The sequence below is a fragment of the Brachypodium distachyon genome, chromosome 3 (genome assembly GCF_000005505.3).
Source record: "Brachypodium distachyon strain Bd21 chromosome 3, Brachypodium_distachyon_v3.0, whole genome shotgun sequence".
Lineage (NCBI taxonomy): Eukaryota > Viridiplantae > Streptophyta > Magnoliopsida > Poales > Poaceae > Brachypodium > Brachypodium distachyon.
Genome location: NC_016133.3, coordinates 45,615,573 through 45,642,821, shown reverse-complemented (window position 1 = coordinate 45,642,821; position 27,249 = coordinate 45,615,573). Strand labels below are relative to the sequence as shown.

General features: G+C 44.1%; 2 protein-coding genes and 2 long non-coding RNA genes across 9 annotated transcripts; 2 read left to right on the top strand and 2 right to left on the bottom strand.

The window, feature by feature from the left end:
• Positions 1–5,911: 5,911 nt before the first annotated feature.
• Positions 5,912–8,730, top strand: LOC104583768. 5 transcript variants are annotated; one of them, XR_731739.3, is made up of 4 exons: positions 5,970–6,552; positions 6,656–7,127; positions 7,738–7,785; positions 8,288–8,730. It is a non-coding gene; the product is annotated as an uncharacterized LOC104583768 (long non-coding RNA). The 5 variants fall into 5 exon arrangements; XR_002965451.1 differs by having other exon boundaries at positions 5,912–6,552; positions 6,656–6,728; positions 6,908–8,695; XR_002965450.1 differs by having other exon boundaries at positions 5,952–6,552; positions 6,656–7,785; positions 8,288–8,695.
• On the bottom strand, positions 8,117–11,081 carry LOC100828807. 2 transcript variants are annotated; one of them, XR_731742.3, is made up of 3 exons: positions 9,359–11,079; positions 8,899–9,287; positions 8,117–8,644 (listed from the first exon to the last, which is right to left on the bottom strand). XR_731742.3 is itself a non-coding variant. In XM_003572508.4 (2 exons), the coding sequence occupies exons 1-2, from the start codon at positions 9,624–9,626 to the stop codon at positions 8,953–8,955; spliced, it is 603 nt and encodes a 200-aa protein (XP_003572556.2). In that variant the 5' UTR covers positions 9,627–11,081; the 3' UTR covers positions 8,198–8,952. The 2 variants fall into 2 exon arrangements, 1 of the variants encoding a protein (XP_003572556.2); XM_003572508.4 differs by having other exon boundaries at positions 8,198–9,287; positions 9,359–11,081.
• A 448-nt stretch (positions 11,082–11,529) lies between these two features.
• Positions 11,530–17,129, bottom strand: LOC106865398 (elongation factor 2). The gene is made up of 3 exons (XM_014900912.2): positions 16,972–17,129; positions 14,852–14,981; positions 11,530–14,175 (listed from the first exon to the last, which is right to left on the bottom strand). The coding sequence occupies exons 2-3, from the start codon at positions 14,940–14,942 to the stop codon at positions 11,735–11,737; spliced, it is 2,532 nt and encodes an 843-aa protein (XP_014756398.1). The 5' UTR covers positions 14,943–14,981; positions 16,972–17,129; the 3' UTR covers positions 11,530–11,734.
• A 502-nt stretch (positions 17,130–17,631) lies between these two features.
• LOC104583767 lies at positions 17,632–20,383 on the top strand. The gene is made up of 2 exons (XR_002965524.1): positions 17,632–18,056; positions 18,243–20,383. It is a non-coding gene; the product is annotated as an uncharacterized LOC104583767 (long non-coding RNA).
• The last annotated feature ends 6,866 nt before the right edge of the window (positions 20,384–27,249 follow it).

Here is a 27,249-nt window from a genome sequence, read left to right as displayed (position 1 = left end):
AACTTTGAGTAGTGTTCCCTAGAAGTTTATAGTTATAAGTAGAGATAAGTAGTGCAAACTCTTGAGACTTATAAATAGAGGTCCACACCTCTATCTTGGGGAGACTATGAACCAATACTTATCAATAAAGAGCACTTTATGTTTTTTGTCTTAAATCTTGGATTAGATCTTGTGTGTTAAGAGTTTGGATTAAACTCTTGGCGGTTTCCCGCCCCTAGAGCGATATCTAGCGCAGCACGTTGAAGTGGTTCCTTCAACATTTGTGATGTCTATATTGTAGTAGCAAGGTGGAGTTGTTCCTCCACAACTTTGTGCTGCATCAGGTGGTATCAGAGCCGTGCTGATCCGTTCTAGTTGCTGGTTTCCTCATTGAGAGGGAGCTACAGCAAGCAATGGAGGATTTGAGAAAGAGAGTAGATGCTGCAGAACAACAAATCCAAGCGTTACGTGAGAATCTTAACCGGAGATTCGATTAGTTGGTTGAGATGATAAGGAAAGGTGTTCCTCCTGCTACCCATAAATAAGATACATCTAAGGAGGAAGGAGATCTTCGGTGGCGAAGGAAGGAAGCTCATCTTCGAACCCAAGTACCACAACGACATGCACATCAGTGTACTTCAAGGAGGCCCAACTTATGATGAAACTTCTGAAGGTGAAGAGTCTGATGAGGGCCTTGAAGAACCTGACCTCTATGCATATCCGAGAGTAACCAATGCTACAAATGCGAGAGATGCACACAAGGTGAAAGCTGAAATCCCCAATTTCAATGGAAATGTCGATATTGAAGGGTGCCTTGATTGGTTTTATGAAGTGGAGACTTTCTTTGTGGTCATGAATATTCCAGAAGATTGTAAAGTTTCTTTGGTCGCATACAAGCTAAAAGGAGGAGCTGGTGCATGGTGGCATCGCCTTCAAGAAGACCACAAACTAAGAGGAGAACCTCGTGTGAGATCTTGGAGACAAATGAAGAATCTTTTGAAAGGGAGATTTTTGACTGCTGATTATGATCAGATCCTATTTATTCAGTTCCAGAATTGTGTTCAAGGAAATAGAACCGTTTCAGAATACAACGAAGAGTTTCTAAGGCTACAAGTGAGGTGCAACCTTGCTGAAACTGAAGATCAACAAGTTGCAAGATACATCAACGGTCTCAGTGACACTATAAAGGATCGTTTGATGATGCAACAGGTTTGGTCCATTGACCAAGCACAAGCTCTAGCCTTAAAGGCCGAGAGGTTGGTGAAGACAAGAAAGGCAAGTAAGGCTCCATATTCACATACGGAAGGCCTGTCTTGGAGTTACTCGCATAGAGTGGAAGAGAAGAACACCCAACCAAAGGCAAAGCAACCTACCCCGAAGCAAGTTGGAGGCAAGAGTAGGGCAAAGCCTGTGGTAAAATGCTATAAATGTGGGGAAGAGGGACATGTATCTAGCAACTGCCCATTGAGGAAATTCGTCAACACAACAATCCGTGATGACGAAGATGACGAGGAATATGAATCTGAAGATGTTGAAGGGCAAGGTGTTTGTGAAGAAGAGGGTGAAGAGAGGTGGTATGCGTGATTCAACGTCTCTTGTGCTCAACGCACAGGCCGACAACACACAGTGGAAGAAAATATTTGAGAGCAAATGCACGATGAATGGCGAGGTATGCAAATTAGTGATTGATATATAGTTGCAGTTGTGAGAATCTTATCTCACAGAATTTGGTGAACCATTTAAAGCTTGAGACACATGATCACCCAAATCCCTACACCATCGGATGGATCAAGAAAGGGGTGAATATGAGGGTCACCAAACAATGCAACTTGCCACTCTCTTTGGGAAAGTACTACCGCTCAAATGTGTTATGTGATGTTGTCGATATGGATGCCAGCCATGTTGTTCTTGGGAGACCTTGGCAGTTTGATGTGGATACTACACACAAAGGGAAGGAAAATTCTTACTCTTTCACTTGGAACAAGAGAAAGATCATCATCCTACCTAACCTATCAAATGGTAATACCTCTAAGGAGGAGGGGAAAAATATGTTAACCATTTCCCACACCTCTAATGAGTTTACGGAAGACTTGAAGGAGGCAAATATGTGTGCTGCACTTATTGTTAAAGGTGAAGAGAAACCGGTGGTTGAAATTCCAGCAAAGGTACATGGCGTACTAGCTGAGTTTCAACGCATACTTGGAGAACCACAAGGCCTACCACCCATGAGAGGAATTCAACATCGAATTGACTTAATTCCGGGAGCAAGTCTTCCTAATCGTCCACACTACCGGATGAGCCCAAAAGAGCATGATATATTAAAGGAAAAGGTGGAGGAATTGCTGCAGAAAGGGCACATTCGAGAGAGTATTAGTCCATGCGCCGTGCTAGCTTTGATCACGCCAAAGAAGGATGAATCTTGGCGCATGTGTACGGATAGTAGAGCGATCAACAAAATCACCATACGGTATAGATTTCCTATTCCCCGTTTGGATGATATGTTAGATCAACTTAGTGGTGCAAGAGTGTTCACAAAGCTAGACTTAAAGAGTGGATATCATCAAATTCGCATTAGACCCGGGGATGAATGGAAAACAGCTTTCAAGACAAAGGAAGAGTTGTTTGAGTGGTTGGTCATGCCATTTGGACTTTTAAATGCACCAAGTACCTTTATGCACTTGATGAACCAGGTACTTCGACCCTTCTTATCCCACTTTGTTGTGGTTTATTTTGATGACATCCTCATATACAACAAGGATGAAGATGAACACTTGGATCACATTCGCAAGGTGCTATGGGTACTTAAGGAAAATGAACTCTATGTCAACTTGAAGAAATGTGTTTTCCTTCAAACACGACTTTTTTTCTTGGGGTTTGTCATAACAAGTGAGGGCATTCATGTTGATGACTCTAAAGTTGAAGCAGTCAGAGAATGGCCAACTCACAAGACTATCTCAGAAGTAAGAAGTTTTCATGGTCTTGCAACTTTCTACAGGCAGTTTGTGAAAAATTTCAGTACCATCATGGCACCGATCACTGAATGCCTAAAGAAAGGAAAGTTTCAGTGGAATGAATCTGCTGAAGCTAGTTTCAAAGAGATAAAGGCAAAGCTCTCACAAGCTCCTATCTTGGCACTACCTGATTTTACTAAGACTTTTGAGTTAGAGTGCGATGCAAGTGGAGTAGGCATTGGTGCAGTTCTATCTCAAGAACGAAAACCCATTGCTTTCTTTAGTGAGAAGCTAAGCGAGGCAAGACAGAAGTCGAGTACCTATCAGCAAGAATTGTATGCTATTTTCAGGGCTTTAAAGACTCGGAAAGTCTATTTGTTGCCTAAGGAATTCATTGTTTTCACTGACCATCAATCCTTGAAGCATTTTAGAAATCAAAAGCATGTGGATCGCATGTTAGCAAGATGGGCAGCATACCTGGAAAGGTTTAACTACCTCATTGTGCATAAGTCTGGAACAACCAACAAAGTAGCCGATGCTTTGAGTCGGCGTGCATGCCTTTTGACTTCCTTCGAGGCTGAACTTCCAGGCATGGATCAAATAAAAGAGTTGTACGAAGAGGACGAAGACTTTGGCCATGTTTGGGTAAAACCCCTGAGAGGACAGCCATTAGATGATGCTTATTTGGTACAAGATGGCTATCTCTTCAAGAATGATCGTTTGTGCATCCCAAGAAGTTCTCTACGTGACAAGTTAATCAGAGAACCCCATTCAAGTGATCTCAGTGGTCATGTTGGACGTGAAAAACTATCGCTAACCTGGAGGCTCGATACTTTTGGCCACAACTAAAAAGAGATGCAGGCAAGTTTGTTCAGCGGTGCCCCATATGTCAAACCTTCAAGGGTCAAGTCCAAAACACAGGGTTATACATGCCCTTGCCTGCCCTGATGCCCCGTGGGAGGATATCTCTATGGACTTTGTCTTGGGTTTACCAAGAACAAGACGCGGGAACGATGCGGTATTTGTGGTTGTGGACAGGTTCTCTAAAATGGCCCATTTCATTCCGTGTCGCAAGACAACTGATGCTCATCATGTGGCAAATCTATTCTTTCAAGAAGTGGTCAGGCTTCATGGAGTTCCAAGGTCCATCGTCTCAGACCGTGATAGCAAGTTTCTTGCTGCCTTTTGGCTAACTTTGTGGAAGCAATTCAACACCGAGTTAAAATTTTCTAGTACAGCCCATCCACAAACAGATGGTCAGACGGAAGTGGTGAACAAGTTTTTGGGTAATCTGGTCTATAGCATTTGTGGAGATAGGAAGGGACAATTGGATTTGGCTTTATCACTTGCTGAATTCTCATATAACAACTCCAAGCATAGATCAACCGGAAAGAGTCCTTTTTCTATTGCCTACACTAAAGTTCCAACACATGTGGTGGATCTGGTGAAGCTACCAACGAAGGGGAACTCAAAATCAGCATTGTCCTTTGTTGATAACTACACTGAATTATTTGAAGAAATTTAAAGTGTCTTAGAGGCACAAAATTAGAAGTACAAACAATTGGCTGATTGCAAACGAAGGCTAAAATCATTCCAAGTTGGTGATAAGGTCATGGTATACCTCCAAAAATCAGTCCTATTTCCTAGAGCGATATCTAGAGCAGCACGTTGAAGTGGTTCTTTCAACATTTGTGCTATCTATATTGTAGCAGCAAGGTGGAGTTGTTCCTCCACAGTCTTTGTGCTGCATCACATAGTACCTTCGTTCCTTAAACTAGGGTAGGTGTACATTATTTTCTTTGACATAGCCTTTGACACACACATTGTGGAATAAAGTTGATATCATTGAATTTTGTTTCAAAAGTACCTGCTTAGTTATGATATGTATCATGTAAGTCACACGTTTCATGAAGTAATCCTTGGTCAAAAGTTTGGTCAAAGAAAACAATATACAACCTAATTTAAGAAACGTGGGAATACATAACTTGTCATCAATGGAAATATAACTTTTTGTACATCGAAATGTTTTACGCATGTCATGATCGAATGTAGTGTAACATGTATGGATAGATATTATGAATGTGTATGCAAGGAAAATTATGTAAAGTGTAGAATAATGCCGGAATTTTGGCAGTTCGAGCTGCAGGTTACCACTGACGGGCCAAGACGACCTAGCCCATGAGTGCGGACAATTTCTATGCTCAACGTAAAAGTTACCACAAACAAATCGTCATGTAAACCCGTCGTGGTGATTTTTAAATCGACTTTAAAATCATCACCACCGAATGGGCCTGGGCCAAAGCCTCGTCAAAGTTGACTCCTGTGGAATGCTCCTGCATTGGAGAAGTCACCTCTGATGGATCTTTCTTGCCAGTCCCGTCGACGATGATTTGTCACCACCTGTCGGGTCGGTATAACATGGCTTAGTCACCACCGATGATAGGTTACCAACAGATCACTCTAAGACCCATCAATATTACTCCCTCCGACCGGTATTGCTTGTCTCAAATTTGCTCAAATACGAATGTATCTATGTGTAAAAGACGTCTAGATACATGTAATATTTCGGCAAGTAATTCCGGCCGGAGCGAGTACATTATTCTATAGTATGACGGAGAAATAAACAGGGTCTGCTTGATCTAGAGTTCCTTACCGGATGCACATGGAAGCGAGGGGAATGCTGAATATCTTTGGGAGGATCTTACTCGGGTGAAGATAAGTCATGTATTCACAGTGTTGCTTCGGTACTTTGAGGAGAGGCTAAAGAAGATGATATATGGTCCTCAATGAAAGCCCATCTTTTTTATGATTTTATTTTCAAATTTTCTGGGAAATTTGAATCGTAATCTTTGAAAATAATCGTGATCATGTAATCAGGAGGAAAGGCTAGTAATCGCCTTGTATCGTACCGGGGTCATCTGCCTAACACCGTTTGGTTTGTAATCCACGCCCCTGATTAGCAGTCCAAAGAGGTGTCCCACACTTCGTCCGGCTTAGAAGGATGGTAACCTGCGGACCACAACGCGGCTCCTCGACCCAGACGTCCCGTGTTCATTGCATATTGTCGGAACCAAATTGGCTCCTCGACCCAGATGTTTAGCGATAAGTGAACGTGACAGATCTGCTGTTGGAGGCATCATACTTTGTACAATTGTTTTGTTGGAAGCAGATTCAGATGCAAGGAAGGTGTACAAGTGATCGATTTATAGCAATTACTAATCTTTACCCCTATGAAAGGGCGAAGAAGTCCCCCGTTGTCCCGATCGGCCATGTCGCCTTTTAATCTTTCCTCGTTCTGTTCTATGTGGGCTTTCGTGGGCCGTCGCGTATGTGGGCCGTTCGTGCCTGGTGGCCTTTTTGTCCGTCCTTCGGGTGTCTTTGCGAAGCTTCATGCCCGGGCGATTGGGTGGGGTGCGGACCGAGCGGTTCAGTCGGGAGGTTCTCGCCGGGTGTTTGCTGGTGCTGCGCCATCTCCGGCCTTTTCCTCTTGGCGGCGGTGGGGATTCGTCGGGGTGGAGGCGCCGTTGAGTTCTGCTGTTATGGCGCCGCGTCCGGTCGGTTGTTCGTGGTGGAGGTGGATGCGCTGGTGGTCTGTTCGTCGGGGATTTCTTCGCGGTTCCAGGTTCGTCGAAACCTCTGGTTTTTTCCTTTTTGTTTGGGCTGGTGTGTTCTTGCTGGATGGACGCCTAATTTTTTGTTTTGATTGTGTTGTCTTCTCTGCGCAGGTCCTGCTCTGTCGCTGGATCATTGGGCTCTCCGTTGGATGGTCTGGTTTTCTTCATGTGATTTCTTCTTTCGGTGAGCCCGTTGCGTTGTTCTGTCGGTGGTGGCCTGTCTATTTTTTTCTAGGGTTTTGTTTGTTAGGAGTTGCTTGATTGCTTGCTGTTCAATTCGGTGTCTGTGCTGTTGTTGGTCTGGAAGGTTGATGTGCGTGTGTGCTTGGTGTTGTGGCCCTTGGTTTCTTGTTTGTTCTGCAGGTGTGGCTTAACCGGCAGAGATGAGGCGCTCGGCGGTTGGACTCGCGCGGCCGCAGATGAGGTGCTCGGTGGTTAGACTCACGCGCCCTGACTATGAGGAGACGGCGGCTGGACTAGCGACGACCTGGCAACGAGGAGATGGCGGCTGGACGCGTGGCTGTTGGATGGCCGATCTCCTTCCCCTTGTTTGCCCTGGTATTTGAACCGAGATTTGTTCCAGGTAATGGACTGGGAAGAACTTGCTGCAAGCCAAGAAACAAGATTATTTTCCCTTTCTCCCTCCTCCTTGCTAACTGTGACTAGAGTGTGGATTCCAGAGTGTATAGAGGTCGAATGTAGACTATACATTGTGACATTGAAGATGCAGAAATGAGAGTCTTTTTTCTGATAATTTCGAATAGACATTTTAATTGCTTTATTCTCCATTCCTAATATGCACCATCTGTGAGGATGACATAAGTAAAATTGTGCACCCACCTTCTGGTCTTACATTTGGGCAGAATATGCTGCAGTTGGAAGAAATTCATGTCTGAGTGCTACGAGTTTAATCATAAAAACAACGATTGCTTTTAATAAGTCTTATGCAAGATTGTTGTTTTATTGATTTTCACATCAGATTTGTGTTAAAGGGGCCGGCAAAATGTCTCAAGCAAGCAGAAAATAAATGTGGAAGTGAAGCAATATTACCGTTTCTTTTCTTATACATCTGTGGTTTGGAGTGGGAATGGAGAGGTCATGGTTGTTATCCTGGCCATGAAATCAGTTTCTAATTTCTCTTAAGTTTTAGTACAGATTGGGCAGCTTTCACACAATTATTAATCTTCATGCAGATGCGTCATTTCTGAAAGGTCCTACTCCTATGTTATGTTGGTAATCAGGTTTGTCCCTTTCTTTCTTTGATGCAACTAAAAAGTTATTCTATTCTTACCTCTCTGTTTGTGTAATTAAGCAGTCCATAAGAATTTTAGTTAGACAAGATATCCCTACAAACTCCCTTTGGCGCACAGTGTATACTTGATTTATACTTGAGCTGAAACCATAGATTTATGCTATATATCTTTACTAGCAAAATTTGTTGTTACATAAATAAATAGAAAACAGCATGTTGTGGATTTTTAATGTTTATGTTGGGAACACTTTTATTAGTTTTATTTTCTTTTCACTGTCATCTCTCATTTTGGATGTGGCCTTATCAGATGTAATCTAGAATGGACTCAAAGGGCGATAATGCATTTTGACAATAGGGTTTCACTATGACCATTATTTGCTACTCACAGTTCGGCTTTCATCTGTCGATTCATTATATCTTTAGTTGTCATTTGTTTTCTATATGCTAAATTTTGTCATCAGTTCATACTTAACTCATTACGCAATGTACAGACCCAAATTGAAGTTTGGTATTGTCCATCTTTTGTGCCGATGACGCTGAAGATGAAGCCATTGCCTGCAAAGAAGGCTTGCGTTTAGCCACGCCGCATGTGAATCAACCCTTCAAGTTTGAAATTGATTATTGCTATCCAAGATCTCCAATTAGACAAACCTGGTTCATTGTTATTGCTGAATCCAAGAAGCTCATGTCGCAATGTCGCAATGCTATCTTTCGGATATCTTGAAGATCGATCGAAAGGGAATGTTGCAGCCCATGTTTTATAGCCCAGTTCGGTAGGAAAACACAGAGTATGTAATAGTGGTTCCATGCTTCATTCTGCTCCTCCCGCGGTGCTTCATGTAAGTCCTCTGCAACGAAATGGGTATGCTATTAAAGGAAAACAAAGTTGCTTGACGATTTTCTTTTGTACAGATATATAAATTTAAATTGTCTATATTTGATTTGATCCCACAAACAACGGCGCAGCGGAGCGGAGCGCGCTGGCCCATCTAGTAACAAGTGCTAGCTTCTGCATCCATTCCTCGACAAAGTTTTCTCACAACTCATCACAAACTCGCCCGATATTGCAACTCTGCACCTCTCAGTCAGGCGGCAGGCTCACCTTTCGTCCGATTCGTAGCATCTGCTGCCACCTCTTGATCCTCTTGATTAAGCGCTAGCAGTGGGCCTGTGAGCTGAGGAGCGGGAAGTCGAAGGGCGTCATCCAGGCGTACTTGAACCGCACGGGCGCGCCGGCGGGGATCCTTCGGCCGCCGCGGAGCACGCAGCGCTCGGCGTCGAGCGGGCGGATGGCCAGCGGGTCGACGGCCTCGACGCTGCTGAGGCCGTAGCAGCGGAGCAGCACCATGGACTGCGCGCACCGGCACCGGTTCCTCACCTCCACCGCGTACTCCGGCTTCCCCTCCACCACCCGCCCCGTCGCCCACTGCCTCACTACCAGCTCCGCCGCCCCGCACGGCGCCCCTGCTGCAGCATCTCCCAGATCCTCGCCTGCATATTGCTGCCAATGTCAATGTTGTCGATGTTAACGACGCGCGGCAAGATTTTGAGTGTTGTGTTACCTTGGCTCGCGGGGCAGAGTAGCAGCAGTAGTGTGACGATGAGGTGCACGAAGATGGCTTGTTTCGCCATGAAGACGAAGTCTCGGCTTGCAGCTAATGTCGTTGGTTTGTTTGTGGCTTGCGAGGTTGTTTGTGCCTTATTGGTGGTGGTATATATGTATGGATTGATTAAATTGGATAAGGTTTCTAGCATGCAGCCCAGCATGGCGTCGAGACAGGGGCATGAGTGCGGAGGGAGGGGTTGTCGCGTGGGAAGAGGGCCAAACATGTGCCAGAGTGCCAGACCAGGGGATGAGATCGAGCAGTCGTCCAGCGTTCATGTGATCAGGCTTACCGTTGCATATACGGGCTTCGTCCCATGTCTTGACATTGCAGCAAAGCTTTTGGCTACAGCGAACGGCTAGCTAAGCTAGGGTCATGCATGGAGGGAGGACATGGCGGTCTGGTGGGTGACGACGAGATGTACTTCCGATCGCGCACGTGGGTTGCTCCAGACATGATTAGCATCCAGCCATGTGAAGATCGGGCAAAACAATAAAATTGATATTCCGTTGAAACTTTAACACAAAATGAGCTGCATTCAAAATTTAAACAAAATTTAACTCTTCTGCAAACATCACACAGCGTGACGTTTCGCTTGGTGAAGAAATGCATCAATGCATGTACACCCTGACTCGGTCAGTTGTCGTCGACTGAGATGACATGACCCACTGGAGATAAGTGTGCTGGAATATTAGGCGATTACATGATTAATTCTGGAGTTTAAACATGACAAGGGCAATATTTATCACTTCCATACAAATTTAGTTAGTGCATCTGCGTATCCCTTTTAGCTGAATGGTTGCTATCTCAAGACACTTGCTTTGTTTGGATGTAAACATTGGGACGCTTGGTATTGCATTGGTTCCAACGCCAATATCACATGATATTGATATTGAGAATGAATGTTCATATTTTGGTTTGAATGTTTAGATATTCAGAACCTAGTTTTGATATTGAGGTTGAATACAAAATCTTGTTTGGATGGTCCAAGTGATGAATTGAAGTTGTATGACGATCATACTATTCTATACCGCTATTATACTGTTATGTACACATTATTACATATAGTCTCATACGGAATGCAACTTCAGATCAGCATGTCTTTCAACGAGTATATATTGTAGCCCCCTTGTAGATCAGGGTGCAAACTTCAGATCCAGTACTACCCAACTTGTAGATCAGGGTGCAGGTCCCGTGTCGTTTTCCTAATCTCGCAGAGAGAGAGAGAGAGAGGGGTCGGATGAAGAGGTGAGGAAGCGGGCAGGGTATGCATCGTCCTGTACCTGCGCCGGTCGGAGGAGGGAGTGGATCAGAGGAGTCAATGCCTCTGTACCTACGTCGTCTGGACTGGAGGAAGGCACTGCAAGCGCTGCAGCCTCTTACACGTGCGTCGGCCGGAGGAGGGGAAGGGAGGCGCCGCTACGAGGAGGCGGGAAGGTGCCGCCGGCCGCCGGATCTGGAGCACAAACAGACGAGAGAGAGAGGAGAGGGGACAGCGAGGTCGTCGGGAGAGAACTGCGGCCGGGTAGGACAGGAGGGCAACGACGCTAGGGGAGGAGGAAGAGGGAGGGAGGGCGCCGCTGGCTTGGATCCGCGCCGCTGCAAGCTATCAGGAGGAAGGAGGCAGCGATGACTGAGGAGGGGAATCGGGGAAAATGGAAAATATTTCGTTTCTGCTGCATCGAGCGTGATTCGAACACAGGTATCGGTCGAAGTGCTATTCGTTTACCGATTACCAGGGCCGGACCAAATTTGTCCTTCGGAACTCAATATTCAGTCTCAATATCACGGGATAATGTCGAGAGTGGCCAAACGGTCTAAATTTCGGTATTCACGACTGACTCAATACCAATGTCTAATATCAGGCTTCAATGTCTACATTCAAAACAAGCTAAGCAATATCGAGATAAATAAGCTACTCCCAAGTGCACGCAATGAAAAAGGAAAAAGAAACCCCAGTAATGCGTGCAGGTTATTAAGCAGCTCAGCACCGGCCTCTAAAACATGTTCACACCCCAAGCAAGTGAACAAAGAAACAAAACATACACATCTCTTCTTGGCAAAGCACCAAATAGAGGGCAGAAACAAAAATATACTCCGTAGCTAAAGAGCAAAACGGCCAACATGCAGTAGAAGCACAAACAGTGAACTGAAACTCTGAAGACCCACGAGAAAATGAAGGCATAATCAGAAAACACTACGACTTAACCATACGGTGGTACAACATGCCAGACAGTAATATGATCGTTTGACAGGCATTAGACAACTCAAGGAAATAAGAGTACCAAAAGATACAAGTTCTCTTAATAGCAGGATAAAACAGCACCAAAATTCTTAGAGCTTGTCCTCAAATTCAGATAGAGGAGTCATTTGTTCCTTGAGCCCCTTCCTCTTGCGGATCTCCGTGACAAGGGTGGCAGACTGGGTGCCGGCCTCCAAGGGATCGGAAGACATGATATCCCAGTGGTCAAACACACACTGAGGGAATGCCTGACCGGATGTTGCAGCCCTTAGTGTGCTTGAAAACCCAAAGGACTCGATAACAGGGAGGTAAGCCTTGATGTTGTAAAGTGGGGTACCAGGCCTCTGCATCTCCTCGAACACATGCCCTCTCTTCTGATTCAGAACACCATAAATACCACCAAGTGCGTTCTCCGGGGCCTGGATCTCCACCAGGTAGACAGGCTCCAGCAGCCTTGGCTTAGCAGTGAGCTGAGAAGCATAAATGACCCTCCTGGCCGTAGGGATAACCTGCCCACCGCCTCTGTGAATGGCATCAGTGTGGAGCACAACATCACAGACCTCAAAGCAAATTCCTCGCATGTTCTCCTCAGCCAATGCACCTTCTTTTGATGCCCACTGGAAGCCAGCCACAACAGAGTCCTTGATTTCATTAAGATACTGTACTCCCTTACACATATCAACAACCATGTTCGGGCCAGTGGTCTCAGGTCCAAAGCACCAAATCTTCTTGGCAAGATCCTTGTCCCAACCAAACTCCTCGGATAGGATCTTGGAGCGCACCTTAGGATCATCACGTGGGCCTATGCGGCCATCATCAATGGCCTCAGCTAGTCCCTCTTCCAACGGCCGAGCTTCCATGTAAAGACGGTTATGTTTATTGGGGGACTTGCTCATAACAGTACGGCTGGACTTCTCAAGAACAGTCTCACGGAAGGAGACAACAGGAGGGGAAACAATGATTTCAGCACCACCCATGAAGTCATCCTGCAGATCCTTCAAGCAAATTTCAAGATGAAGCTCTCCAGCTCCAGCAATGATATGCTCGCCAGACTCTTCAATGGTACAGAGAACCATAGGATCAGACTTGGCCAGACGCTTCAAACCTTCAACAAGCTTAGGAAGATCAGAGGCCACCTTGCACTGAACAGCAACACGCACAACAGGAGACACAGAGAACTTCATTGCTCTGATTGGGCAAGCATCAGTTTCCTTCTCATTTGTGAGGGTCGCATTCTTTGTGATGAACTGGTCAAGACCAACCAAAGCAACAGTGTTACCGCATGGAACATCCTCAACAGACTCTTGTTTCTTTCCCATCCAGATAACAGTACGCTGGACACTCTTCACATACAGATCCTTCTTCTGACCAGGAACATAGTTGGGACCCATGATACGGACCTTCATGCCAGTTGCAACCCTCCCGGCGAAGACACGACCAAAGGCAAAGAATCTTCCCTTGTCAGATGCTGGAATCATCTTAGAAACATACAGCATAAGAGGACCTTCGGGGTCACAGTTTCTAATAGCGGTTGCATATACATCATCAAGAGGTCCCTCATACAAGTTCTCCACACGATACCTCTGTGCCTTTGAGGGGGAGGGAAGATGAAACACCATCATCTCAAGCAGAGCACGACTGGCTGGCAGCCAAGTTTGCATGACACGCTTCATGAGAGCCTTGCCCATTAGGTCCTTCTCATCATTCTTCATGGTCACACCAAGCTTCTTCAACATAGGCCACAACTTGTCCTTCTGATCATTCATGCAGGTGTTGATGATTTGCTTGATTGGCTCATAGCAGAACTGAACAAAACCTCTCTTACAAGTAGCCGAGCCAGTGTTCTTGGTGGTCCATTTCTTTGTGGTTGGGTCAAAGAAGTTCTCACCCCACAGCCTCTCCATCATCTTTGATTCATCAACTCCAAACTTGGAGGCATACATCTTAGCAAAATTTGTGAGAGTGAAAGCCCAGCCATGCAAACCAGCTGAGAAAGCCACGGTCCCCTTTTCTGGGTACACTTGGACATCACCAAGGAGCTTGTCTTCATACGTTGCCATGATGACATTGGCATTTTCAATGACACGGGAGAAAGTCTGATAGGCTTCCTCACCTTCAACTTGAAGCTCAAGGAAGCACCTGTCCATCTTGTTCACAGTAAGGACAGGTCTAATCCTCTCACCAAGAGCTTGGCGGAGCACAGTTTCAGTCTGCACACAGACACCCTCAATACAGTCAACCACCACCAAAGCACCATCAGTGATACGAAGGGCGGCTGTGACCTCCGAAGAAAAATCAACGTGTCCAGGTGAATCAATAAGGTTGATCAGGTATTCATTCCCATCCCTCTCACCCTTGTACATCTGGAGTGACTCATCAGTCATCTCGTAGAAAAGAGAGATACCAGTGGATTTGATCGTAATACCACGCTCTGCTTCATCTGCACGGGTATCAGTCATGCGAACATCACCAGCAACTTCCTGGGCAATAATCCCAGCAGCTGCCACAAGGGAATCCGTAAGCGTAGATTTGCCTGGAAATAATACATAACAAGTTAGAACAGCAAGGCTTGAGCATTGAACAAAATACAAAGTAACAGATTTAAACTCAATTTTATAGGCAACAATAACAGAATTAGTATATAGGCATCAATAACTGAAAATATCAGCATGTCAAACAGATAGGAGCAAATAGTACTGCATCTTAAGGACTAAGTAGAGGACAATGACAAGTTGAAAATAACATAAGTCTGATACATGTAGATAACGAAATAAAGAATTGAGGAAAGCATTGAATCTACTGGGACAAAATATCAGAATTTCACATGTACAACCATGTTAATATGAAGTTATAAAAATATAATCACAACAAATAACATCAGTGAAAAAAGAGGCTAGATATTGACCACTAGAATTATTGGTCCTCTGAATAGAACAAAAAAGCATAAACTGCAATTTACTTTATCAAAACAAACATCAAACATAATATAAGATGTAGCAATCAAATCCATATCACCCAATCAGAACGATTGCTCTTTGTAGAGATGAATCCAATCATTACAAAACAATAGTGCATGGACAATGTTGCAAAAACCAAATTAACCAAACTAACGAAAAAGAAACAATTTTCAGAATTAACAGTGTAGCATTATTATTATGTACAAGTTAAACAACATCAATGGTCAAAGAGATCACTGTTCTGGGACGTACCATGGTCCACATGAGCAATAACAGACATGTTGCGGATGTTGTTCTTCTTGTCCATAATCCGGCGAAGCTCTTCTGCTGTAAACTTCACCATCTTGACTGTTTCTGAATATCAGGCAACAAAGAGAAGTTCCTGTACGGAGAAAAGCAACCAGGTTACAATGCAACCAAAAAACAACTGTGAAGAACTAAACAGAAAAATATCACTATAAGCATAGAAGTTTAAACCCAGCATGTCCAATAACACACTAATTTTCATAATACCCCACCATGAAATTGAGTAAAAAGGAAATATGATGTGTAAATTATAAACAGTACAAAGTAAGAACTACTAAAATCATGCGCAGGAAACTTGTTATCTCAGATGGACAAAGAGGGCAGCCACAGCAATATTCAAGGCACTTCATAAACTAAAAGACAAGAGAAAGAAAAATTAATTAGGTTTTCCCGATAGTCTACATAAGATTACGTTAATAGAAACTAACTTAATATAATTAGCCCGCTACCTGGCCAAGCAAGGATGTATGGTTGACCAAGTAAGGTGTTTTATTCATCCAAGTTTATTCACCTACAGCAAACAAACTAAGTAGCACAACTAGGTTCGAAATGTTAAATATTAATCACACATGCAACAAAAAACCTTTTGCAAAGTTGCATGAATAAATGGCAAAATTGTGTGTAGGTGAAGCATGAGCCTGGAAACGGGCAAGGTTAATTTAAGGCATTTAGGCGACGGTGTGCAGAACAGCATTCCATTTGGTAGAAAAACAAAGGTACGTCAATTCGTATTATATATAACGATATGGAAGCTAAGAGGATAACTCAGGAAGAGATTATTCTGAAACGAGAATCTGGACAGTCCTGCAGCACTCACTTCGATGTGTAAAAAAAAGAAAGCGATCAGAAGGACCAAGCTAAAATCGTCTATAAATTCACAAATATACTTGAAGTATTCCATAAAATGAATATGTGGAGGAAACATTAAGGCAAGCAAGCAGACACTACACGTTGACCATTCTAGTGAACCACATACCTCTGGAGGAATATAACATCTACCTCAAAAGAGTAAAAAAAGGAACATGTCTATCTAGCGAATTTAGTCATATCCATTCCAGATGCACTAACGAGCGAAATTTCACGGCCAAAAAGTAGACAACCGAACTGGAGAAGACAAGTCTACGCTTAAACAGCTTATTCTGAAACGAGAACCTTAACAGTCCTGCAGCAATCACTTCTATGTCTAAAAAAAGAAGGCGATCAGAAGGACTAAACAAAAATCGTCTATAAATTCACAAATATACGTCAAGTATTCCATAAAATGAATATGTGGAAGCTTGGCAAAATCTTCCACCCGAATTTAGTTACACGCGCAAATATGTGGATACGAAATAAACTCTCGTTAAGAAAAACGGAGGTCAGGTGGGGTGTTTTGTTTTACGGTTGGATCGGCCGAAACGACAGAAAACTGCCTGCCCAATACGACCATCCAATCGGTGTTTTCAGCGAGGACGGATTTACACCGGTTTTGCCCAAATAACAGGCTTCCAATCAGGGCCTAAGGCAAGCAAGCAGACACTAACAGGACCATACACGTTGACCATTCTAGTGAACCAGATACCTCTGGAGGAATATAACATCTACCTCAAAAGAGTAAAAAAAAAAAGGAACATGTCTATCAAACGAATTTAGTCATATCCATTCCAGATGCACTAACGAGCGAAATTTCACGGCCAAAAAGTAGACAACCGAACTGGAGAAGACAAGTCTACGCTTAAACAGCTTATTACGAACGGAGAAACAATAGATCTACGTCGCAAACGAGTAAACAGTGTAAGGGAGAGTACATCCCGTCCACCAAATGGAATCATATAGCTTGAACTAACGAAAACGATGAACGAGCATCTGAAACACTTCAAGCGAATCAGGCCAGTGTTCTAACCGCATCAACACAAACCGTAAAACTGAACACACAAGAACAGATTCCAACACAAACCATAAACAAGTCAACCGAGCAATTCCCCACGATAGGAAGAAATAGAACCAGCACGCATCTAGATCGACGAGTTCCAGGAAGCAAACAAAGCGAGGAAGGAGGATGAGAGGGAAGGGCGGGCGGGTCTCACCTAGGGGTCTCGCTTCCACCTCCCGATCCGAGAGGGTTGAGAGGAATGAGATGAGATGAGGAAGCGGCGGCGCAGGAGGGGAGGAGCGCTGCCCGCTGCCTTATAAACCCTAGCCACTACTTTCGAGGGTTGTATAAACGGGCTTGGCCCACCAAGCCGCCAGGGACGCCAATATCTCGCTTGTAGATGGACGAATATTCGAAACGGGTGCTGCAGACGTACTGGGTTTTCTGTGGGCTATGGATGCAAATGGGATGGGCCGTAGCCCGTAGGCGCGCAAAAAATCTTTATCTTTATCTTTATTTTTATCTTTATCTCTACTCTTTCTTTTCTTTATCTTTACTATATTCCTTAAGCCTCAGTTGTCCGTACGTCGCCTGCATTGGTACGTCGTCCTTCCGACCCCGCCCGCAGACCCCCTCTGTGCCGATTCCCTAAAAAAAACTTACCGTCTCTATGACCCCCAGTCCCCACACACGATCCCTCCCCCATCCCCGATCGGCCGATCCCATCATCAAGCCGCCGTCAGTCCCATCGTGCCCGCCGCCAATGACGGACCCAGGTTTTGAATTTGGAGTGAGGGCAAACACTGTGTTTTTAATATTGGATGGGGCAAATACATAGTAGTTCTATTTTATTCTCATTTTTTCTGATAGTTTTTATTGGCAAAAAATGACTTCTAAAATTAGTGGGTGGGGCAAACCCCAACTGGGTCCGCCCCTGCCCGCAGCCCCTGCTCTCCTCCGCCCCCGCCTCCCCTCTGCCCTCCATATCTGGCTCTCTCCGCGCGAGGTCGCCACCGGACGCTGTGGCCCCTGCAAGTTGATGCCCGAGCTCTCCTCGGCAGCACCGTCGACCTCCTCCTTTCCTCGCGCCACCCTCCTCCCCGCCTCAGTTCTGCGGCGGCAGGGTGCGGGCTAGGTGGAATCCCCGTCGGCGTTCGACCTAGAGCCGGCGCCGCCCGTCCTCGTCTCCGCCGACCGCCGTCCTGCCGGCTGCTGCTCCGTCGCCCGCCTCCCACCGGCCGGTGCTCCGCTGAATCGTCCCGAGGCTCTGTCGGCCTCTTATTCAACTGGAATAAATTGGTATGTTCGGAAAGGAAATTGACGAAGGTATTTCGTATTTGGGAACAGAGCAATGGGATTGTATGCAAGCTTTTGTATATATTTTGTGGCTGTAAAATAGTACTGCACCTTTTCTTCAGTAATTTTAAATTATCTTGCTTAAGCTCGGTTCAGTTAGATGCAAGGTGATTGTGATATTTACTACAGGAGGTTGATTAAAATTGGCTTCAGTTTTGATTATAGAAGGCGGAGAGGTGAATATAACTGAATTATCTTTGAAAGCTTTTCTCCCGTCAGATTGGTGACCATTACTTCAAATGAAGGCTGAAGGTCCTATTAGTCAATTGTTTATACAGTAAAGCATCAGGTATATTTCTGTTGGTTCAGAAGTGCTCCCAAAATTAGAGTTTGTGTTGTTTCATTTCCGTCGAAAATCTAATTATTTGTCAAGCAGGCAGTTTTAGAAAACTCATCTTGTACCTTCCTATGAAGACACAAAACTCTACACAATGTACCTGTTGTGCTTCTTCTTGTTTACTGGTTACAATCGTAGCTTAAGGCCCTGTTTGTTTGGTCTTTTGCTTCAGTTTTTGGTGCTTCTAGCTCTCTAAAAAGAAGCACCTTCGGACGTGCTTCTCAGCTTCCTGTGTAAACGGAAGAAGTGATTTTTAGAGAGCTAGAAGCACCAAAAGTTAAAGCAGAAGACCAAACAAACAGGGCCTAAAATGGTTGTTCATACCTGAAACCTGCAGGTTTACATAAGTCTAAAGAATACTTATTGAGTAAGAAGGATCCATAAAGATCCAAGATTCCTACAGATGCAATTTTTTTTTGCTATTATTGAGTTACAATGTAAATTACACAAATTTTCTACAGATTTTGCCTCCATTGGTATTCCCTACGAGGAGTCAGAACCATGGTTTGAGGGAGACCCTCGAGACCTACAGCAATTCGCCAACTTCCTGAGCGGAATTTGTGGGCTGGAGTTAATTTGGTAGCATGAACGGCTGACTCTGACTGCAGATATTCCACAAGGAACCATTTTTCTATGGCCATGATCAACTTGTTAAGATTGCGAAGTTAAATGCCCTCCATATTTTCTCTTTTTTTTTTTGCCTTTTGAACTCTCAACGCAGAAAGGTTCTTTATTATTTTTCTCAACATCGATGGATATGCCGGATGGCTTCAGTAGCCATAGCAACACCTGTGTTTGCTTGAGGTGAATCAATATTACATGGTGATTTACACTGATTGCTCTGTTTCAATCTTTTGTAGGTAGCTATGCTGGCTACCAGTAGCCTGATGGCGGCATGTTTTTATCTTCAAGCTGACATATCGATCATTTCTAGATTTCCCTATCCAAAATCTTAAGCCGTGTTTCATTTGGTAGTTGTGTTGGTATGGCTACTGAAGCCCCCAGTAGCAAAATAATATATCTCAGTTAGCAAACACTAAAACAACAACTCTCTGATGCAAGACAACATGACTTACCAGGCATACCCAAATCTGTATAGGAATTCATCAAACACTTTTATGTGTAGTATAGAGTTTGTTCACCAGTGATCAGTTGTTAGTAGTGTGCTTTTGATTTCCGGAAAACAGTCAAGTAGTAGCACACACACTAGACGCAATACTGATTGTTCCCTTAATGTAAGTTCAAGATTGAGCAGAATTGAGCACCGTTTTTATTACCTTTCAAGTTTTCTATCAAGTCCTGCCATTGTAAACACAAAAGTATTTTACTTTGTCAAGACTGAGCAAACTTTAATTTCACTGGCATGCACCACTTCATCGATACACTGGGCAAACTCTATTTCAAATTCTTTCTTTACCTGAATGTTGCAGACTGGTAAGCCTGTTTCACTGTATTCTCTCCATTAACGTTTGGTAGTTGTTCTTTCAGATTCATTTCAATGAAGTTGTTAGCTTAATCAAACAAGCTGCTGCTGATGATTAGTACTCTTGAAACCCCATAATTAATGTTGATGTTGTAGGGACAGTGCACTGATGATCTGCGTGCTCAGAAGCACAAGTAGGATGATCTTTTAATTAGTTTGGAATTTTACTACTTGCTCTTTATCTACTTAATCTTGCTGGTGTTTTCATTCATCGAGGGTTATGGTGGTTCCATCTATACAGAAAATTTACTCGTGACTTAGTAGCATGGTCAATACATGCTCTGTAGCTTCAAAACTTCAGTTTCACATAGGAGATTTCCTATGTTTCAAAAATATTGTTTGTAATTTCTGCTCATATATTAATTGAATCCTAGAAGCAATTTTTTTTGTTTATATTTATGTAACACATGCTATATATCCTACGTATATATCAAGTTTATATCCTTACAAGGTCATTTTTTTTTATCTCAATCTATATTCTTCTTACCCCTTTGGGCATGACGACTACGTGTAATATTTATCGTAGTTTTTCATTATTTTGGTATTGTCGATCTTATTTACTTTATTAATTGGGTACGGCGGTGATATGTATTCTGTTGCGAAGCAGGAACATCTTATTTTCAGTATTTTGATATCCCTGATCTTTGTTTCCTTATAAGTTGGACATCAAGATATGTGTGTCGTCGCGAAGCAGGGGCACCTTACTAGTACAAATAACGCATGCGTGCCCCTATTCTTGTTACCCAGTTAATTTAAGACCAATTGGGATATTTGAAGTTTTTTTTGTGACAGAGGCTAATGTTGGAACATTGTATTTTTACTTTAGTGAGAAAGACGTTGTCGGTGTAGAAGAGAGGATACACAACAGATGGGATGCCGTTGAGACATGATACAGTTGCGCCACCATCGCTCATGAGAACTGTGATGTGACAAACCCTACTATTTCTCGTTTGAGGCATTGCTGGGCATGATGTGTAAGGACGTATGATGCGTCGCTGGCTATGTAAGGAAGAGAAATAGAGAGAGATTGGTGAGGGCACATCGAGAGATAAATTACAAGGGGAAAGTGAAGGGCATGTAGTCCCCGCCAAGCCGACCTAATTGTGGCAACGCTTAAGTGCAAGGGAGTGATTTCGCTCTTTCTTACTCCACTCTTATTTTCATGGGGTGACGCTTACTCATCATGTGATAGAACAAGCAAAACCAACATATTATACATTGCAGACAGCGATGGGTCCACCAGTATGGCAAGGTACAACAGCCGCCATACCTAAAATTTGCCTCGAAACAAACTATTTGTAGTATATAGTCTATATAACTTATGTCAATACTTTAATTTTTTGATCTTTACTTTACTTTCAGAACACAAATCAACATGTATGAAGTATTATAATGATGTTGCATCGTACATGGTTTACTCCTTATATAAGGCCTAATAATTTTCCAGTATCCACTACTGACTATAGATATACCTTGTTGATACATGATTTTGCTAAAAAAAACTGCAAAACTGTACAAGCCATAAAAAGTGTGAAGAGTAAAAATGGCCCCTACAACATTGGTGAATTTCAGCAAAAAGAATATAAATGACATGTGCAACAGGCTGCTAAGAAAGCATGGTATGTGATAAATTTTGTAGTCGCTTGTGACAAAGTGTGACTATGAAACAAAAATGTTCTGTATACCATCTTTGTCAAAGTGCAGAAAAAGGCTTCCAAAGTCCCAATCCACAAGGGCCTTTTTTTGTTGTTGGAGGCAAGCCACGAGGATTCGTTATGTTACTAAAACAAGATTAAAATGAGTTAAAACTACATAATTTATTTTGGTCGATCCTGATTGTAACGTAGAATATCTGATGTTATAGTTGTGTGGAAGAAACTTTTTATTTCAAATTATATACAAGCGAGTGTTATTCACAGTAAAAAGTACATATTATAAGCGGGGTTTTGGATGCAAGGTGTTTCTCGAAGGAGTTTTCGTCTTCAATTCCCTAAAAAAATAAAACATTGTTCCAAATTATAGAAATGAATCGTAATGCCCAGCCATTGCGCAGGATTTGCGCTAGTATTGTTTGATCTGTTTCACCATGCTTAAGTTGCAACTGTACGGTCTTGCCCGTGGCAGTTATTCTGTCTTGATGCCGGGACTCTAGAGAGTCGAAGGGTACAACTGTCTCACTCCGATTGCACAGCGATCCTCTGGGCGAGCGAGCGTCCCCCATTCGTCGTGTTATAGAGCTGGTAGCATATCCAGTTGAGGACCTCAAGGGCAATGCAAGCAATCAGCTCCATTGGCCGGTGAAATATCGGTATGGTCGACTAGAGGGGGGGGGGGGGCGAATAGGCGACTAACAAACTTTAACTTTTTCTTTTCTTGAAAGATACAAACACTTAATCCTAAGGCGTGCGAAATTCTCTAAAGTGAATGCAACCCTAGTATGAAGTGCAATAACCGAAACAACAAGATATACAATATAACTTGCAAGAATGTAAAGGGGGAAAAGTGATACCACACGGGAGACGAAGATTTGACCGGAGTTTCACCTTTTGGGGTAGGTGTATGTCTCCGTTTGGAGGAGTGCTGTACCACAAAGGTAGAGGCGCCACAAAGCCTCACTCTATTCTCCTCTCACAACACCACAAAGGTCAGGTGAGCTCCACAAATGGCTTTCTTGAGGGTGAAGTCGGGACCCTTACAAAGTTGACCGGGGCACCACTCCACAACTCAATTGGAAGCTTCCAATCTAATCCTCGAGCTCTTCAACTCTAAGGATGAGCACGGGGCGACCGCTTCCGTCTAGGGTTCCCAATGACCCAAGAGAAACGAAATCCACAAAGAAAACAAGGGGAATCAACCTTTTGACTTGGTGAAACCCTAGATCTCAATCTTCTCTTCCTATTCTCAATGTATTGACCTTGGAAATCAACTAGGGAGAGAGATCAAGGGAGATGAAGTTCTTGTGTTCTTGAGAGAGGAAATGGTGTTCTTGGCTTGAAGCTCGGACAGGGAGATCGTTGGGGACGAACGGGTATATAAATAGGGTCCACAAAATCGAGCCGTTATGCAGTGGTCTGTCTCAGGCCAGAACTTCCAGGAAATTGCCAGAACTTCTGTCTGACCGGAAGTTCCGCATATTCCGAAGGGGCTTACAGAGAGCACCCGGAAGTTGGGCCGGAAGTTCCACTTCCGCCACCTGGGAACCTGGAAACTCAGAACTGAATTTTTGTAGCGTGGTTTCTTCTCTCTCAAAATGGGTAGGCTTTTTAGTGGGTGCAATATATGTGTTTGTGCACGTGAAAGTGATTCACCAAATACCTTCCCTTGTGGATTCCCTGTTAATAGTACGGATGTCCTATGAATCAAATCAAACCGAAAAAGCCGCTAACACCGCTACGCTTCTTTCCATCTTGAGGTCCACTCATCGTCTTGTGCCAAATTCTTTAAAAAATATATAATGCTTACCACACGATTAGATTACACATGACAAAATGTTTTCGTCACCACCAAAACCACTTAGGAGAGAAATGCCCTTTCAATCTCCCCCTTTTTGGTGATCGATTACAACGCAAAGATTTGCATACAGATAAACAATTAAAATCGATGCAAAGGAATATAAAATATAAACGGGCTCCTCCTAGGTGTATGCACCAAATGAATTTGCTTGAAATGCAAAGTGCACATACACTAGGATCAACACACTCCTAGATTTTATAAACCGACAACTCAATCGCAAAGAATTAGTGTCGCACCAGTGGCACCCGGGGTACCACCGCTGCGCGACGCATGGGCCCCATTCCCGAGTTCCCGGGAAGATTTCATCCCGGGCAGCGTCTATGAGCAGCCCAGCAAGCTACCAACCCGGAAGGGGCTAGCGGGGCTTCGGGAAACATTCTCGCTTGGGCACCTCTTGGGAAGCTGCTTCCCGGGTGCGTTGGGCCCGGGTGCTTCCCGGGACAGGGGGTTCCCGGGCACCTGCCCCCGCCTCAGGCGTGGGGCCCAGTGGCCAGATCAACAGCGCCACGTGAGGCCGCGTGGCGGGCGTGGGATGCACGGTCCCACCAGGGCAAGGAGTAAGGCGCACAGCTCAGTAAACGAGCCGACCGACGGGTCGTTACCCATCCGATCAAAGGAACAGTGGCTGTCCAATCCTACTCTAGGGTTTTAGACCCCTAGCAGCGGAGGTGGCATCCATGCACGTCACCAGCTCACCGGGGGGAGTTGTATGCCTCCTGAAGCGATCCCCCCCCTTCACCAAGGGTTCGATCTCTGTGCTTACTGTGCTAGTCCCTGGATCGACTCACTAGCACACACAGTTTCATGATGAAATATACAGAAGCAAAGGTCAAAGTACTTTATTACATCGCATCATCTAGAATTTAATAGTACTTACAACCTCGCATGACCTCTGGGGCCAGCATAAAACAAATATTGTTTCAACATCATAAAACAATGTTTCAAAATACTGCAGCGGAAAAGGGTAGAACATAAGGGCCACACTACTCCAAGGTGAGAGCATGTTGGAATGTAAGCACATGACCCATGACAAAACGACGAACCTCACTCAACGTTGGATCCACCTGCATTGTTAATTGCAGCCACTACGTGGTCAATACATTTGAATGTATTGGCAAGCTCACTAGAGTTATAAAGGACCTACCAAGTACATGCATAGTTTGGCTAGGTGGGGTTTGGCTATTTTGCATAAAAGCATCATTATTCAAATCCTATCATTTTTAGACAAATAGTTTTGAATTCTATTGGACACGGGGTAGAAACACCCATGCTCCTGTTAACCTAGGCACATTGAGTAGAAACATCAATGCTCCTACCCAGTTCAAACCATTCATTTTATTAGGAAATTTGAATGAGTGAGACTTTCCTTACAGCTTCAATATCCAGTTGCTCATAATCGTCCGTAACCGGGGACACGGCTAAGTACTTAGTTTGACACTCTCGAGAGGTGGTACACTTTACCCACAAGAAATCGACGTGTTAATCCCTTGCTGTCCTCCAGATGGAGTAGCAACGGCATCGATTACAGGAATTTTCAGAACATATTTCCCCAAACCACCTGAGGGACGCGTTCCAACCTACACTGCTACATACCGATGTCACCTCGGATCCAGGTTCATATTTCTTACATCCATCCTGGCAGAGCCCATAATACCATGTGGTTGTACTGGAAGCTACTAAACAGGAAACTAGTCCAGTCTCTGGTTATCCCGGGTGGCATCCCACATTGTGACGCAGGCGCTCCCCGAATCGCACGGGGAGACGACCATGGACGCTCCCGAATCACACGGAGAGACGACTCAGCGGGCCCCATAGAAATGGACCTAACGTCACGACATCCGAAAACTCAAAGCAGCCCACGCAGGACGGTTCATTGAATTACTTGTTTTGCCATACACTAGGAAAACTATATTTGTAATTCAATAGTATCACATTGTAATAATACCACCCTCGTATATTATCATAGCATAGCATTTTACTACTACGATGGCAATTGGTGGTGAAGTCATGGCAAAGGTATCCTATACTAGTAGGATAGATCATAGCTAGCATAGATACAATAATAATCCTGACAATGCAACTAATAAAATCTAGTGCATAATAAGATAATAGGGTAGATGATCAAAGTGTACTTGCCTTGATAGTAGTTGGAGTTCAAACACTCGTCACAATCGCAAGGTTCGCTCTCCGAGAATACTATACAATCAACAAACATATACACACACATAAACACACAATTCAAACATGACAAAAGAATATGTATGCCATGATGTGATGCAAAACATGTGACATGAGTGGGTTGGTTTTATTTGGGTGATCTACTGGTCCAAGGCGTTGATAATTAAGCACATGCAATTAGGGTTTTTAAAATAAATTGCAATGGCTAGGGTTTAAACTCTAAAATGAGGTTTTATTGGCATCAGCCAGATAGATTAGTTCAAAATATTTGTCCCTCTGTCCCATTGGACAGAGGACAATAAAACAAAATTTTGGGCACTTGTTTCATTCAAAAAGGACTTCTAGATAATTAGTTATGATTTAAAAGGCATAAAACACTAATCTGTAATTTGAATGTGATTCAATTATTCAAATTTGAAATTGGACAGTGCCAAAAGATTCTAAATTTCCTAAGGATTCCAAAAAGGTGTGGATCACTAAATTTGGCCAAACAGATTTAAAGTTATGATCATTTGAAGTTACAGGGGCCTATCTGCAAAAGTGCCTTTTAATAATTCCGGGGGATTAAAATTACATTTTTATTTTATAAAAATCGGGTGACACGTGGCAGCTTCTGATAGGCGCGTACCGGTTCACTTAAGGGAATTAACCCGATCTAATCCGAGCCGTTGATCAAAGATCGGACGGACGGGGGTGCTCGAGGCTTACCGGCGGCGGGCTAGGTTTCCGGCGAGGATTCCGGCGACGCGGGGCGCGGCGGCTGGCTCTTCCGGCGAGGTCTCGGGTCGGGGAGGAGATGGGCGTGCGCGGCGAGTTGAGGCAGAGACGCTGGTGGCGGCGGCGCTCCTCGGGGACGTCGGAGTCCACGCCTAGGTCGACGGGGACACGACGGCAGGTGGCGGACGGCGGCAGCAATGGCGCGGCGGCGGCGCAAAATTTGGGCAGCCTGGGGGCGAATCGGGCGAGCTGGGTTGGGGGAAAAGGAGAGGAGGGCAGGGGCTTTAAGAGGACGTGCTCGGGCAACTTTGGGAAGGCCGAAATCGGCGGGCGCGGGTGTCACGGCGGCGACGGCGCGGCGCGGGTCGGCGGCGGAGATCGCGCGGGGTTTCCTTCGGGAAGACGAAGGCCTGACAGGTGGGCCCCACCTGTCAGCGGGTGCGGGCGCTGGGCTGGCTGGGCTGCGGGTGCGCATGAAGAGTTGGGCCGGTTCGGCCCAATTCGGTCGGGCCGGTCCGTTTACCCTCTTTTTTTTTTCTTGTAGACCTTTTCTTTTTCTGTTTTTTTTCCCATTTCTTTGATATCTTTTGAGTTTGAACTCCAAATTGGTCCAAATAAATTCCAGAAAATTTGTAAAATCATGTTCTACCATGATACAACTTTTGGGAGTAGTTTCTCTTCAAAATAAAATATGTAAAAATACATTTGCCCTATAAATGCTTTAGGGCCATATAACTATTTAAGTAAAAATACTTTTTTTTTTCAACTCCAAATAATTAACCAAAAATTATGGGATAGCTTATATATGCATTAAACCCTTTTTATACATCAACCCTATTGGTTTGAAAATCCAAAGGTTACAGGGATGTAAACAAAATCTCTTAAAGTCTTTTGTGATTCAAAATATG